We start from the raw sequence: 16622 nt of genomic DNA, 5'->3' as shown, positions 1-16622 counted from the left end.
GGAGCAAAGTGCTGAAAAGCTTCTGACACCTGTGGAGTTCTGACCAAACATGTGTTGCCACCTTCAGGAAAGGAGTAAGTCGGGGAGGGGAGGCAGCTTGAGGGGATAAATATTTTAAGGCTACTGCCACTGGATTACCTGAGTCTGATGCAGCATGTTGTCGGCCAAATTTTAGACTGCTGAGTTGGAGGACCAACTAAAACCAGTATTTCTGATCACTGATCTTTGAGTCCCAGGCACAGTACATTTGGTCTGCAGCTGAGTGTGGGAGTCTGACGACACGAGCATGGGTATTGGGCACTATAAAGTATACAGAATTAATGCTATTGACAACTCCAGCAATCTGATTGACAATGTGTCATAAGAAAAGTGGATAATTTTTTGACGTCTTGGAGTTTTTAAAACTTCTAAAGGTCCTTAATTGAATTCCTAGGTTGAAATATTCAACTAAAAATGTTTTTTTTAACATCATAAAAACTGAAAGCTAGAACCAGTGGATTCAAATATGTCTATTATTCTAAAATGATTTGCTCTGTAACCAGTAGAACTTGATGCTGAAATATTTTATTTCATGTGTGAGATTTACGCTAGGAATTCCAATTAAATTTGTAATGGCTGGTGTCCTTTTAATTTTTCAGTAACTTTGAATTGAATTATCAAGTGACCTGACGTCAATTAAAGTATCTGACTTCATAATGTTTGCTATTCAAGGCTCTAAGCTAAGAAGTTAATGGAATTCAAATATTATGCATGATTAACCTCTTAATTTTATTCACTATGTCCTTTTGCAAATTAAAGTTTTAGTGCTGTCTCTGTTCTATCTTTTCATTCTTCCAAGTGTCAGTTAGGCTCAGTGGTAGCAGTCTCGCCTCTGTGTTAGGTTGTGTTCAAGCCACGCTTCAGGACTTGAGCGTGTAATCTAGGCTGACACTTCACTGCAGTTCTCAAATGAGATGTTAAACCAAGGTCCCATCTGCCTGTTCAGGTGAATGTCAAAGGTCCTATGGCACTATTTGAAGAAGTGCAGGGAGTTCTTCCGATGTTCTGGCCAACATGTATTCATTCCTCAACAAACACCGCCAAAATTATTGCTTGTGCATGAATTGACTACACTTCAACTGTAATTTATTGGTTACGAAGCACTTTGGGATGCTATATAAATGCAAGTCCTTTGTTCCTTTTTGTCCTCCCTAAAAATTGTTTGAGTAATCATTTGGTTTTGGAATATAAAGTGTTCAAGTTAGATGAGAGAGAAATACTTGTGTATTTGGAAACTTGAAATTAGCAAGCAATCAGACTGAATTTGAAAAACATTTCCTCAGTTTGCTATTTGTTGTGGAATTGTAAATGCAAGTATAAAGAATGCATTTATGATTTTGCAACATGTAACCAACAGAGGAAATCTTCCTCCATGATGTTTCTATATCATATGGATGATATATTCAGAAAGTTGTAGTTCATATGAAATGTGCTTGTGGACAGGCATGATCCCAGGTAGAATATTTAGTCAAACTTTATTATCAGGACTACTGAAGTGACTGACTAAGTCAAATTCCATTTTTACTGAATGCACTTTGGGGATTTTTAATGTTGCTTTGGGGAATCACATTCCATAATTCCATCCCCATCCATTTTTCTGTGAAAAGTCACAAGTCAGTGATCTGCTTATCAGCATTCTTTGATATTGATACTGGTTGGGCTGTGTGAGATTATGAAATGCATTCATAAAACAGACCAGAGTAGAAATGTTGTTTCTTGCAAATTTGGGGAAAAGGGAGAGGAATTGGGCAAATACTTGGGAGGGAAACCAATGGTTAACTTTAGCCTTGACAATCCGGGTGAACAAGCAGGTACCAGATTCGATTCTGATGCAGAATTGGACATTGCAGAGTAAAATATAAAGCTAAATATTTGGGTTACAGAAGGAATTGAAGAAAATCATTGGAAGTAAAATAATTTAAAAAACTGAATGTAAAAGATGAATAATACACACACATGGTGCATGACAGAGTGATAGATGCCGTTTCTAACCCAATTAGCTACACGTAGCATTCCCAAACTTGGAACAAAGGTGGAGTCAGCTAAGGAGGTGTTGAGTGGAAGCTGGATTGCATCCCTGATTTCCACCCAGAGGGTGGGATGAGTCGGCCCACACTTCCGCTGCACAAATTGCTTCAGGTTCAGGTTTAGAGCAGAATTGGTAGAGTGCCCAGAACAAGTTGCTTTCCCATCCGTTTGATTGAGGAATGGCATGCTGGATAGTGAATCTACAAAACCACTACGGAATATTTGTAAATGAGGTGGGTAGAAAACCAAGCAAAGAATTAACCCTTTAAATTGTTTCAGAATCACATGCACTGACAGTGATGGGTGCAGTTTCTCACTCAATTGTAGGCCTCCCCCCAAGTACGTGCTCACTCCTCTCATTTTTCCGCGAGTGTCGAAGGTGGGGACCATATGAAATTCTTTAAAAATATTAAAATAAATACAAAAGAAATATTCCATCACTCTGGAACTTTGCAGAAAATTGTAAAGTTGAATTATAGCAGAAATGTACAGCAAATAATTTTTGCAGGTGTTAAACAATTGATCAGTTTAAATGCTGAAAGAATTGATCTGAAAATAGTTATAAACAAGTCAGAGAAAAATAAAGGGAACAGCAAAAGAAGTTAAAAGAAAGTAAAAATTTGCTGCTAATGTTTTATTAAATATCTAATCTTTGAATCTGGTGGATTATGTACCTTGTGTAGCTTGAAAATTGCTGCTTTTGGATATTTTATTTTAATTAAGGGTTTCATGTAATTACACCTAAATTTAATAAAACCACCTAGTTCTATGTAACCATTGTTTGTCCCATGGAAATCACTCTTGAGTAGATAATTTAAAATAATTTTGGGTCCTTATTGGCCATTCTGCTTTCACACTATGTTCTAAGGCTTAAGAACTTAAAATGTAATGAGAAATGAGAAATTGCCAAAATTGTCTGATTTTCATATTTCCACATTGGATTTAATAATTTGATAATATAAGGCAACCAGAGTATAATGAGATTCTGCAATTCATGTTTGTGTATCCATCCATTCACTGCAATGCAAGCACAGGGTCAGCTTCACTAATAGTAATTATTTGAAAAGGGGAATTGAGAGAGATTTTAGTAGCGGTATTGGTTTAAATCTCATTTATTATAAAGTATTACGTTTTGAGTAAAAGGACCTGATCCTTTGGAATTTAACTTTCTCTATATCTAGCAATTCACTGCAAGGCGCTTTCATTTTAAGTCTATTTGGAGCCAAATAAAAAGGAATAACATCCTACAAAAACAAGTCAAAAAAGTGATCAAAGTTTAATCCTCCGCATACCAAAAAGCTTGTGAAGACGCACGCGCGCACACACACACACACACACACACACACACAAGCACTTACTTCGTCATTCAACAAGTGCAACTTGATTTTTGTACGTTTCTAATACCGAAAATTATAAAGCCAAATGTAAGTAACCTTTTATAACCAGACAATAAAGCCGTGCATTTTTCAAGAGTTTTAGCCTTGTATTGAACAGCACTGGCTTTCAACTGTTCTTGGCTTCCTTGTATCTGTATTGTAATTTAAAGTATTTTTAATAAATTCCAAAATTGCCTCATTTTGAAACTTTATAATGTTCTTAAATGGTTAAATATGTAAAGGTGTGCTGTGCTGTGTGACACAATAATAACCTGTTTGGTATTTCCTGGAAGTGAGTGTTTGAAAATAGTGATCATTACTTCATTCATCGTCATGTAAGAGGTGTTTGTGTTGGGGGAAGTTGTTCCCATAGTGGGTTTCAGCATGGTCTCAGGTGTGACTAGATTTGGCACTAGAATTGAGGAATAACTGTTGTATGATTAAGAGCAAATGTATAGTGCCAGTGGAGTTCTGTCATCACCTGTATGTCCTTAATCAGGAAGCATCTGTTTTCCATTGTAATTTGCCAAAAGAGTTTGCTGTCTATCTGCATTTTTATATGCAAGTATCGGAATTTTTTTTCCAGCAAACTGTACTAGCAAATTACCTTCCAGCTGACTTTTAAGTGCTGACCACAAAGGTTATGGTTACTGAGGCCAGTCTTGTTAGCAAAAGCCCTGTTTACACTAAGTGCTTCATTATGAATGCAATACCAGAGTGATATTTATAATATGAACACACACTGCAGTCCTACAGGGTCAGAAATTTGCCTTTCCAGCTTTAGCCTGGTATGACTCCAGTGGCAGCACACTGTTAATTACATGAGCTCAGTGGGATCCTTGGTGCCCACTGTTAACAAATTTGGACCTGTCATAGATACCTTCTCGGTTCAGTTGCTCCCATAAGTGGTCTGAACGTCTTACTTTTATGGGAGTTGACTCTCAGTGCAGTACCTTTACTGTGCAATAGTGTAGCTTGGGTGTAACAATAGCATCTTGTGATCTAGACTGGGTATTATTGTCTTTCCCCCTTACACTTCATTCTGTCCAAAGATGGACTGAGTTATCACTTGGTTAAGTGAAGCTTGATGAGAATTGTTAAGCTGCTTTATTTCACAGTGAGTGTACTTATAGAGCAACAGCTATGTTAAGATTCACTTAGTTCAATCAGTATAACTTATCTTCGTGTAATAATACAAAACGGGTGCGAGGTGTTTTTGGATTACCTCGATAAGCTAATACATTGCTTATTGTTCAGTCTTTGGGGATGACTAACATTTAGCATATCAACCACCTTCCATCTAGGTGCTTGTGCTTTTTAAACTGTTTTGCTTAAGAGTAACTCATTTGCACATCTTTTCTGCAGAAAAATGGCAAAAAAATCCTGAAATGTGACAAATATATTTTATCTGCCCAGCTTTTCTGCAGGCAACTGGGCATCAGAGTAATAAGATGATATTAATATGCTTCTGCCCCATTTTGTCTTCCTGGATTCTGCTGTCCAAGGTGTGATGTATAAATCTTTCATCTTAGCAATACCCATAATAAGATGTGCTAGAATCACTGAAGAATAATACAAGCAGGAACATTGGGGAATATGCTAAATTCAAATACATTGTTGATTTGAATTAAATCTGTGGACTACTTAGTTATTGAAAATATTGTTCGTGAAATACATTTCTTAAGATTACACTGAAAGCCATCAAAATTAGTGTTACTATATTAAAACATAGTTTTAAAAATATTTAAAGCAACCTTTACTCTGAGAATTACTGTAATATTTTCCACCAAAAAATACTTTTTAATCAGTCTTTACCATAGATAGTTTAACAAATACAGTAAATTCTAAACATCAAACTTTTTCAAGTTGCATAGAAATGGATGACTCAGAAGTTAGGATTTATTGATTACATAGGTGTGATCAAATCAGCCACTTCAGTGGCACAAAGCAGATTGGGACACAAATGGCCTCTAGGTGGCGACAGTGTTACAGTAATAAAATACTTTCTTTTTTATTAAAATAATTCTTCAGTTCTTTAACCTTGTAACTTTATCCTATTTCTTTTCAAGGCATATGATAGTCAATAGGAGATGTAACAAAGATGTTGCTCTCTCTCTGTGGTACTATTTCCTTTTAATTTATCCAAAGGCTCCAACAGAAACCTTAAGTGCATAAGGTTGTTGCTATTGGAACTAGATGAATGATCTGAAGATAGATATATTGAAAACTTGACCTTTTCTTCATTGTTTCTTTACAACGGGCATAATACTATTTAAATCGTACATTTGTGGTGAAAAAAATTAATAAAGGTTTTCTTAAGTTTTTTACTTATGTTCCTTTGTTCCTAATGTTTGCCATTGTACAGTGAGATTTGTTTTAAAATATTGGTTTGAGCTATCCATTGGAACACAGAGAGGCAATGACTTAGTACAGCAACTTCAGGAGAGAGTTTAAGTAAGTTGTTTCCCCTCCAATTTACCTTGCCTCTCTCCTGAAGTTGCTAATTTATGCTGAGGACCTCTGTGGATACCCATTGCCCTTTGGTCAAGTAGTGTGCATCTAGACAGAGTGCTGGGATCGTCCTGAGCCATCAGGCCTCCATGCTCTAGCTGAGAAAATGTTTAAATTGTCTACCTGCAAGCCCTTGAGAGTGGCACAGTGTCAATTCCTCACTAGCTGGGGTGGGGGGGTGACGGTGGTGGAACGGGAAACATGGGTACCTCCAATTATTAATTGTTCTGAACAGAGCAGCGAAGAGATAATTTGTGTAACACCATCACATCCGATATGGTGCTGTCACAGTACTCCCAGGATAGTCACATACACGATACTGCCACTACTTGAGTTAGTAAGAGTGAATAATGGTATTAACTTGCGTTCCTGGTTCAGAATTATATGATAGCTTAGAACATTGAAGCTTCTCCTTTTTAAAAAAAAACTTTTTAAACTTTTACAGTATTACCAGTGAGGCTGGCGCGTCCATATACAGTGTCAGTCCAGAGGCTGCTAAAGAGATGCCGCATCTGGATCCTAATATCAGAAGTGCAGGTAAGCTAAATTCCATTCACTTTTTCTACTATGAGTGAAAGTGTACATTTAGATAATTAAATGTTTAGATTGCTGGCATTTTTTTTAAGTTGTTAACTCGTGTACTGTTGCTGAAGCACGATAATAAAGGGGTGAAATTCCTCTTTCAGCAAAGCAAGGGGAAGAGTCCTTATTTTTCTCTATCGTTAACAATTTGCTAGTAAAATTACATTTTCAGAAATTGAATAAATTTTCAAAGCAGCACAGTCCTGTGAGCAGGCATCACATCCGAGTCCTGTCCTATGTCAATGTACACTTGCAGCAGGAGTCACTGCATAGTAATCAAGAACTGAAAACCATGCCCTTTTTCCCTACTTCCTAATCCAGGGCTGATCTTCCAGGGCTTTCCTTGTCTTTATGCCTCAGCTGCTCACTGGATAAATTCATTGAGCCATCGGGGGAGTCGAGGATAGCTTTATTACTGCAATATTAACCCCATATTAAAAGTTAAAATTTCAAGTTAAAAATAGACACCCCCCCACCATTCTATTTCCTTCCTTAATGCTCTTTCCTACTTTTATTATTTTACTTTAACTTAATTTGTAACTAAATGTGCCCTATTCTAAGTATTTCATACCTTTTTAATATTTTATTTTAACCTAACACTGAGGTCAGCTTACTCAGCATAGACTCGGGATAAAACCTAGAACCTTATTGCCTGTATGGCTCACTAGTGGACTAGGCATTATATTCACCCACTTAACCACTGGAGGAACTCGTACAGTTTTTAACAGAGGCAAAAAATCCTTGCCTTTTGACCAGTAATTTATTTGTCATTGATATAACTAAAGCAGCTCCACTTTGATTTTTTTGTGTGGAGACTTATTTTAAATGTAAATGTACAAATTTAAACTGTGTTTAATTCTAAAAAAAATGCTATCCAACCATACAGCTGTGCATTTGATTCAACTGAAAAGAAAGTTCTTCCCGTAATGTTAGTGCTGTTATATTGACATTAATATTTTCATCATCAAATTTGCATAGATTCAATTGCAGAAATGATAATGACGGGACTGGAAAAAAAACATTGAAGTTAAGTTTTACTCTTGTACTCACTGATGCCTGTATGTAAATTGACATTTGCCAGCAATGTTCCCTCCAGCGGACCTACTGGAAGTGTAACACAGGAAATGAGTAATTTAGGACTGTAGTTCCAAAGCTGTACATTTCATAAATTTATTTTAGTATCTACCGAATATGCCATGTACATTTTACTCTAATCAGACACTTCGCTATAGTTATATATGTTTTATTTTGTGAGTGGCATATAATCTTTTAATTTATTTAAGATGCACAACAAAAGTTAGATTTGCTTCTTCAAATTGTTACTTCATCAGATGACACATTTAGTGTTGGTTTTGTGTACAAAACAATATTACCGGAAACATCATTATGGAATTTTTACTATGGTTCATATTTTTTCATAATTTTATAATGTTCAAAGGTGCATAGTGAAAAGATTTAGTTTTGCTGCAAATTACTTCCACAACACACACCAACTTTGGTGTTTGTTCATACTTCTCTTCAATCAGTGAATATATTTATCATGTGCAACCATTTCTCATATTTTATTTTTAGTTTATCATATGCAGAGATGTAAAATTATTTTAAGTGGCTGTGATGCAATCATAAATTGAGAGAGATTCACTTGTAGTATCTTTTTAAAAAAAAGTAGAGATTTTACTGAGCGACAGCCAGGTTTATCGTCGACAGAATACTGCTCGAAGGAGCACCCCCAAGATAAGAGTAGCACAGAGCAAAAGGTCACATAGCGTACTATTGTCAACTTCCATCTGCCTGTCATTTCTCCAAAGGCCAAAATACATTGGATTAATTTACACTTAAACTAGAGCAAACTGCTTACACTTTCCTTTGTGAAATGCCTTCTGGCTTCGTTTGTCACGAGTTTGAAGCTGTAATATCAGTGAGGTCATACCCTAGAGGATGTGTCATGAAAGTAGGTGTACAGTCACAGCTGTCATAGTACCTAGTGAGAGCAAAAATAAAGCACTGAGAAAAAATAATTCCTTCTGACTGTTTCTTAAGGAAATAAGAGCATTTAAAGATTAGGTGTGTGGGAAGTTTTGCCTTAATGTCAACTTTAGCTAGCATCTATTTTAACCTTCTTAAACCTAAAAGAGCATCTCTTGCCTTTGGCTATGTAAAAGGAAAGGTCAGTATTTAAAAAAAAACAATTATTCAGCACAAAGCTTTTTTTTAATAATTAGATAATTCACAGTTATCATTTAGGCAACGTATATTCATTGGTCTCAGTAACATGCAGTTTGTCTTGTTGGTCCTATCATGTCTTTTAAAATAAATTTGTAGAATTATTTGCATTGGTTATATATTACAAATTAAAAATAACAATTTTAAAAAAACTTTTTACCGACGATCCTGGTCATGTTTTTTCTGGAAGTCTTTTGTTATACCACGGTCTTTTTTAATCCTTAAAAATCTTACAGTAAGTTAAAATGAACAAGTGCCTATATGAAAGACAAGCGCAAGTAAACACATTGTATTTGATTAGTATAGATTCGGTATTTCAGTGCCCTGAAAACCATAATAAAGATCACACTAATCTTTGTGTATCTTGAACTTCGTGTTTCACCTAAGGCAGCTTAGAGAGGTGGTTATGGTTGTATTTGATTTGTTGAAATCTGGGCCTGAATCTTGCTTCTGCTACTATCACAATCTCACTGAAGGGCTATTTATAGAATAGACAGATATCTTACCTAAAACGACATAGTTCATGGTGTAACTTGTAGGCCAGTGGCAATAGGATTCCCACATCACGGAAGTGGCAGAGCTAGCCATCCCTAAGTGTTATGAGCACTGAATCTACTTGAGATTTTCAGAGTACTTTAATCATTTATTGGATGATTTAGATGGACTGCTATAGGCAGATGACGACAAAAAGGTGTTTTCCGTTGCATTTGGTCTAGGCTTGTACACTCAATGATACCGCAAGACTAAAAACCTGTTAATGGAAATTCTGGGATGTTTCACTACACAATGGCAGTGAAACAATATACCAATACAAATATTAAAATTACCGGGACGCTTTCACAGCAAAAGTAATGGAGCAGCACCTCAGTTGTGACTGTTTCTGGTGCCCAGAAACCACAATGGGTTCTGGTTGCACCACAAGTGGAATTTGTGTTTCAAGCCAGTTGAGTAGTCTTATTAAACTTTTTAAGGACTCTTGAGGCGTTTACCTTGTAATGCGTTATACAACAATGCAGTGAAGTATATGCACTATTACAGCTTTATGCAGTGTATTGTTGGCTATTCAGTTGGGAACCTAAATTAGCTATTACTTGTACTGTGGCCAAATTCATGCAACATTGAACTAAAGTTAATAGTATCTATTAGCAGACGTTCAGGTACCAAAAGTTAAAATGTTTGCACCTTTAGAGTAATACAATGCCTCCATCCGTCTACATACTATGCCACAGAGTTCATTACTGTGATCTCCCACATAGTGTATTCCTGATCCTGTTTTGAGGGCACTTCACTTTAGTCCATTATTTTGCACTAATTAGTGTTAGGTTGTAGAGCAGCTGAGGAATGGTCATGAGGGCAACTTTAAAAAGGGAAGAAAATTCAAAGTATTATTTTAAAAATGCAGAGTAAGGGACTATTCTGAATATTTAGATTTGCTTTTCTTTAGCAGTTTAATTTGAGTTCCTTGTCCAGGTTTTTTTTAATGAGCTATTAAAAAGCTGCAGTGCTTTTAACTATAGTAAATAATTTGTTGAATGAATAGGCATTATGAAAGCTAATGACCACACATTGCTCAAATATATGAGCTTGTTGAATGCCTTCAGGGAACTGCCTATAAGAAACTGAACTGCTGCTTATACAGTGCTAAATGTAAAATTTTAAGTAAATTACTGAAAGTTTACTATTCAGTAATCAAAATTTGGAGATTCTGGGGATTGAATTGCAGGCCAGGAGAAAGAGACAAAGAATCAATAGTAGTTACAGTATTGTACAAGGATTCAATTAAACAATTCTCTCAAGCATTCAAAAGAAAGTTGGAAACTGAGAACTGCAAGATGCTAATGAGTCAGCTTTTTATGAGGACTTTTTGTGGATCACGTAGAAAGAAGTTTTCTGCATTTTTTAACTTTGCTAAAGTGAAACTGGGGTGTTAAACATATGGCCCAATAAATATCACAACACAGTCGGAAGTTCATTGACCCAGAAGCTCATATTTTGAGGTTATAAAATGTTCTGCATTTCAGTTTACAATGAATTGTAAACTGTTGGCTTTTGCAATGAATGGGGATCAGATTCAAAAATTAGGTCCTAACTTGAGGATCTGCTTTAAGATTTAATTTAAGCCCCCAAGAAAATATAAACTTGTTCACTTTGGGAAACAATATTTAAACTAAAAACTTAATTCCGGTGCTTAATTTTTACAGTCGTATTTCTAGCCCCCTCGACTCGCACCCCCACTTCAGTCACATACTAGGCACCATTCCCAATGAGATGATATGCAGCCAACCCAGATATCTGTGACTGCCTGGGAGGAATAAAAAAACAGCATCCACTTCAGCACCTCATATTTTATTTGCTCCCTAGCCCCCCACCCTGCCACATGAGAAAACCCTTTGTTTAATGACTTGGATGTGCCAACAAAGGATCTGCAAATATTTTAGTTATTATACAGTAACACCATTGACTATATTTGCATTTGAAATAAACTGACCACTATGTTTTGCACTAATTCAAGTGTTCAGAAATGTATTATGGTCCTAAAACTTTAACTGCAATGCTGGCTGGTTCTCTGGCTGGAATTCACATCTTTAAAACCAATATTTGTGCTGTGCTGATGATATGATTGTATTTGCTGAAAATGAGCAGTACATGTGTCAAATGCCATTAACAGCTATCCAAAAAAACCTGCCAATTTTCAAATAAGAATCAATAGGCCTAACACAAGAGCAGTACATTCCCATCAATTACCCCCATCAACAAGTAAATAATGCTACATCCAACAATTCATCTACATCAGTAGAATTGACCCCTAGGTTAAAGATATTAGAGTAGAAACCAAGAAACCAACTTGCTGCAATTGTCATGCTCAGACTTCAATAGCATCTATGGCACAGTAGAATGCTTAACCTGTGGACAAAACTTCAAATCTTGCAGCAATTGTACCAATATGCCTGTGTCGTCTGCCAAAACTCAGACTCTGTTCAGTGCCCAACTAAAACGACTACCTGCCTTTGAAATTTCATGTCAATAATCTGCACCACCAAGATGTGAGAGACATATTTTAGAACTGGTGGAAATGCAAAGCAAAGCCGCGAGGCTGATCCCTAGGGGTAGAAATTCAACTCGGGCAGTATCTCATTGACCGCCCCTTATCTGCCCTGCCCGCCCCTTATCCGTCCTGCCGGATATTCAGTTCAATTGATGTCAGTGGAACTGAATATCCAGCGGCGGGGGGGGGGGGGGCGTATAACAGGCAACAAATGTGATACCACCTGATTTGCACTACCACCCATGACTAATTTATACACCCTAGTGGCAAAGGTCTGAATGAAGGACTAGTAAAACTTTGGATTTTTCAGCTTTAAACGAAGACACTGAGGGGTGATCCTATAGATGTATGTAAGACAGTAAATGGTATGGAAAAGGGGAATTACTTTTAAGTTGAGAGTAGGATGTGGGGGTCACTGTTTCAAACTAGTAAAGGACAAATTTAGGACAGATACCAGGAAGCTCTTCTTTGAACAAGGAGTGCACAATACATGGAATGATCTTCCAGATAAGCATAGTGGAGGCGAAAACCCTCAAATCATGTAAGAAACAATTGGACGCTGCAGTGGGCAGACTTTGATGTCTTTCTGGATGGATGAACTTAGGCCCAATGACCTTCCTTATCTATAATTATCTTGTGATCTTGTGAACTGGCAGCAATATTTCACAAATCTCAATGTTTGTCAATGGATTTACCTGCAGTGCTGGCCAGGTGATTGTGCTACTTTGGATATGCTGTTAAATCACCTTGGGAGGTACTAGCCTTTGCTATCCCTCATCATCAAAGTAGAAATGTCCACAGGGATGACCATGTGTTATCTGGGCCAATCAACAGCACAAGATAATTAGATGCACCCGTAAGACATATTCTGTGAGGCACTCAATTACTACACAGAACAGAAGAGTTTGGCATCATCTGAGATTGCTGTGGCCATATCGGACATGTTGCATTGATTATTTAAAATGCAAATTATAAGCCTACTGGGAGGCCCGCCTGCATTAGTTTCTTCCAGTTGTGTGCTTGAAACTACTGATGGGAACTTTTCATTTTTTTAAAAGCAAGAGCTTTTATTTGGCTTGGGATTGCAGACATGAAAGATTAGTGTTCTAATTCATTTTGCCATCAATCTCAAGAATCTGTATTTAAGTAATAATTCACTCACGGTGCATGTATAAACGAAACAATGAAACGGTGATCGAGGTCAAGATAGACACCACATTATTGTGGATGTATTGCAGTTGTTTCCCCAAATAACTCGAAGAATTGATATGGACTATCAAAGACAAAAGACAAAAGTTTTAATATCAGAATATCAATAAGCAAAAATCAAGCAAAATTGCATTAAAAATATATTTTAAAGAAAATCTTGGTTACAAAATACAATATGCTTGCATGGAAAATTATAATAGCATATTTGTGCAATTTTATCATTATTGAATGTTGAATTTAAAAGTAGAGAATGTATTCACAATTGTAAATGCAAAGAATAGCATAACAAAAGCACTTGCAGTGCAAGGTTAATTGAACTATGAAGAAAAAAATAACCCAATAGTAAGCTGAAGAAAAGGTATCACATTTACTGCATTCTCTGTACGACTGGCTGACGTGGCACAGTTGATTAAAATCAATAAGAATGAGAAAAAAGGAGCTTCAGTGTATCTGGGTTCTTAAAATTTGATTTGACAATTTTTCTTATTTTGCCCACAAACCTGTATCCTTCCACTTCCTGGTGAATTGAGAATCAACCCAATTTCTATTTGAATGCTTTAGTCTGAATTAGTGTTTGCTGCACTAGGTGGCAGCATGCTCCATACATTAAGTGCTAAGCTTCTTAAGCCAAGTTTAGCTTCTTTCTTCTTCAGTTTCTAAATCATGTCCTCAAGTTCTTCTCTCCTAGTTTTGCATAAAAACATCTTGCGTATCGATTCTGTTCATAATTTTAAAAACTTGGATTATACCTCCCCCCACCAGTCATCTTTTTCCTAACAAAAATAGATTTAGCATCCTTTGTTCCTCTTCATAGCTCAATGATCTAAAATGTTGTCTTCAGAAACCTTTCTGTTCCCTCTACTTTATTCATAAGTACAATTAAATAATTCTTCCAGGTCAATTCCCATGCAGATGTTGCACTGTAAAAGAAACAATGTATAGTGTGCCCACTTTGGGAGAAGGAAGTGTGTGGTCTCTTCATGGTAGTTCAGATCTGAAACACTAATATATTGTTGGCACTATTAAGACAGCTACTACAGACAGGTGGTCTTTGTATGCAGGATTTTTTTAAACCCAAGTGCAATTTCCAATTTTCTCCCCTCTCCTGAAGACGTCTTGACCGCACCCTGAGCGGTCAAGACGTCTTCAGGAGAGGGGAGAAATAAAATGCAAAGTATGTTTGAAGAAAGACTCGTTCTAAAAAGTTTCGAAACCGCTTTCATGAATGTCCTTCAGGCCAATTAAAGGGTTAGAATAATTAGAGAGGTTTGAAAAAGTGCTAGTTTGGTTATCTGTAGTCTATATCTGAATCCATTATACACTTCCTGCTTTGCTTTGATGCATTGCCTCCTGTTTTACAGCACATATGGGTTACCCATAGTTATTTTACAAATGACTAGATTAGCAGATTGAAGGATCAGTAGGTGAAATTTAACCACGGCCTGCAGCTAACTACTGCATTGAGAAATACCATGTCTTGCTGGTGAGGTCATAATTTCTTGCAGTAAATTCTGTTTCTGTTAATTACAACTTAAGATCTGCAGTTAATAGTGCATTGAAAATTTATTTCTAAGACACAAAGATACTTCCATTTGAAATTTTAGCTTTTTATTTTGGCAGATATTAGAAATAACTTCAGATGATTAGAGATGAGACCTCTTTAATTTTGCATGTTCATAAGTACTTAACAGCTTGTCACTTTAACCCCCTTCATTTTACTGGCTTTGGAACAGAACAGCAGGGAAATGTTCTAATCGGAATGAGTAATAGCATTTAAAGTATTGAATTTCAAAGCATAATTTTTGGTGAGGTGAACTAAATGAATTAGGCATACAGCAGGTGTAAGCTTTTTAACCTTTTGAACTTGGTAGGTGCATTTCTGAATACACCCTACACAGTAATAAAAAGTAATTTTCTGCTTACTTATTATCATAGCTCAGTTCACTCTCATCTTCAAAACTGTTGTAAGTCAGAAAATAGTTTTGGTTTTACTGTGCAAAGATCAATCCATTTAGGTTTAAACCTGTTTGATATGAACCATCTGTTTGAAGATGCAGCTATAATTTAATCTTTTAAATTCATCGCTTTTCCACTTGTGCGTTATTGGCATTGTTTTCTGGTTTTGAGAATGCTGTTTGTCTGACCTAGTGTGCGTGTTTTAGATGGTAAAGATGATGCAGCAATTTTTTTTAACGTAATTTTGTATATCTATAGTGTATTGTTTATATAAGGGGAGGATAAACTGTCTTATTAAAAACTTTAATGCTGTTAACATTTATTGAATGTTTAACATAGACAGAAATGGTTAATGACATTACACAGTTTCTGAGAGGAAAGGTCAGGGCGGCATTAAAAGCACAACCTACAGACTGGCATCATCTCTGATTATGTCCGGTGCATCCAGCTAAAAATAGAGGTAGTGCAAGTTCTGCGTGATTGAGAAGTGTACTTGATGCTAGGCAAGAATCTCCTCGTGCACAGGAACAGCAAGACCTAAATTTGGTATTCTGGAATAAGGAGGTCATATGGGCCAAAGGCCACTTCATTCAAACCTGTCTTGAGATCTAGCTTCATGCTGTACCAAGAGTGAATATACCTAAATAAATCAATAAATCAATAATGTCTTGTATATAGTGTGCACTTCTTGTAAGTGTCACACCTACTTCCTGTAGCACTTTCCCGTCGCATCTTCTCAATTATACTTTGTTGATAACGCCCCTATTTTTGTAAAATAGCATATCCATCGACTTAGCATGAGCAACGCTATTAAAAAAAAACAACGGAAATTAAACTGCAACAAAAAAAACTCCCTTTAGTGGCATTAAGTTCTGCTCAAGTGATAACTTGAACAGGGATGGTATCCTATGTGTAGCTCTCTCCATAATGTCATTGGAGGGGAAAATAGTGCATAAAACTTCTTGCTTCTCCCAAACAAGCAGTTTTAAAGCATCAAATTGTGCAAACCCCATTCCTCTCTTAAAATGATCAACATTTTGTGGTAGTGACAACTACATAGAATGTACAGCACAGAAACAGTCCATTCAGCCCAAATGGTCCATGCCGGTGTTTATGCTGTACATGAACCTCCTCCCACCCCTCTTCATCTAACACTATCAGCATAACCTTCTATTCCTTTCTCCCTCATGTGTTTATCTAGCTTCCCTTTAAATGCATCTATGCTATTCGCCTCAACTACTCCTTTTGGAAGCGAGTTCCACATTCTAACCACTCTCTCGGTAAAGAAGTTTTTCCTGAATCCCCTGTTGGATTTATTAGTGACTATCTTATATTTGTAATGCAGGTGCACACAGTTGCCTTTTAGTAACCTGCATGTTGAAGGAAAATATGCAGGTTGCAGATGCATTTTTGCTGTATTCATTGTAGTTTGATCATATTAATTTGAATTTGTAGTGTGATGTGATTAACCAAATAACTAGAAAGGGATTTCTATGTACTTGGAAGTTGAATATTAATCGATTAAATACTCTGTTCGATCAGATTTATAACACATGATGTTGCCTATTGTGTGCCTGTTAGATTGAAGCCGTAAAATTTTGTATCACACATTATTTTTGGCAGTTGCATGTGTAGATGTATTGCTTGATCAC

General features: G+C 36.4%; 1 protein-coding gene across 1 annotated transcript in view; it reads left to right on the top strand.

Moving 5' to 3' along the window:
• srbd1 (S1 RNA binding domain 1) overlaps positions 1-16622 on the top strand; it is a 241463-nt gene that overhangs the window by 95694 nt on the left and 129147 nt on the right. The window contains exon 16 of the mRNA XM_067988785.1: positions 6400-6491. Within this exon, the coding sequence (XP_067844886.1) occupies positions 6400-6491 (92 nt within the window). The remainder of the gene's footprint in view (positions 1-6399; positions 6492-16622) is intronic.

The sequence above is a fragment of the Heptranchias perlo genome, chromosome 8 (assembly GCF_035084215.1).
Source record: "Heptranchias perlo isolate sHepPer1 chromosome 8, sHepPer1.hap1, whole genome shotgun sequence".
Taxonomy (NCBI): domain Eukaryota; kingdom Metazoa; phylum Chordata; class Chondrichthyes; order Hexanchiformes; family Hexanchidae; genus Heptranchias; species Heptranchias perlo.
The sequence above is the reverse complement of the archived record's forward strand: the minus strand, read 5'-3'. Positions and strand labels throughout refer to the sequence as shown.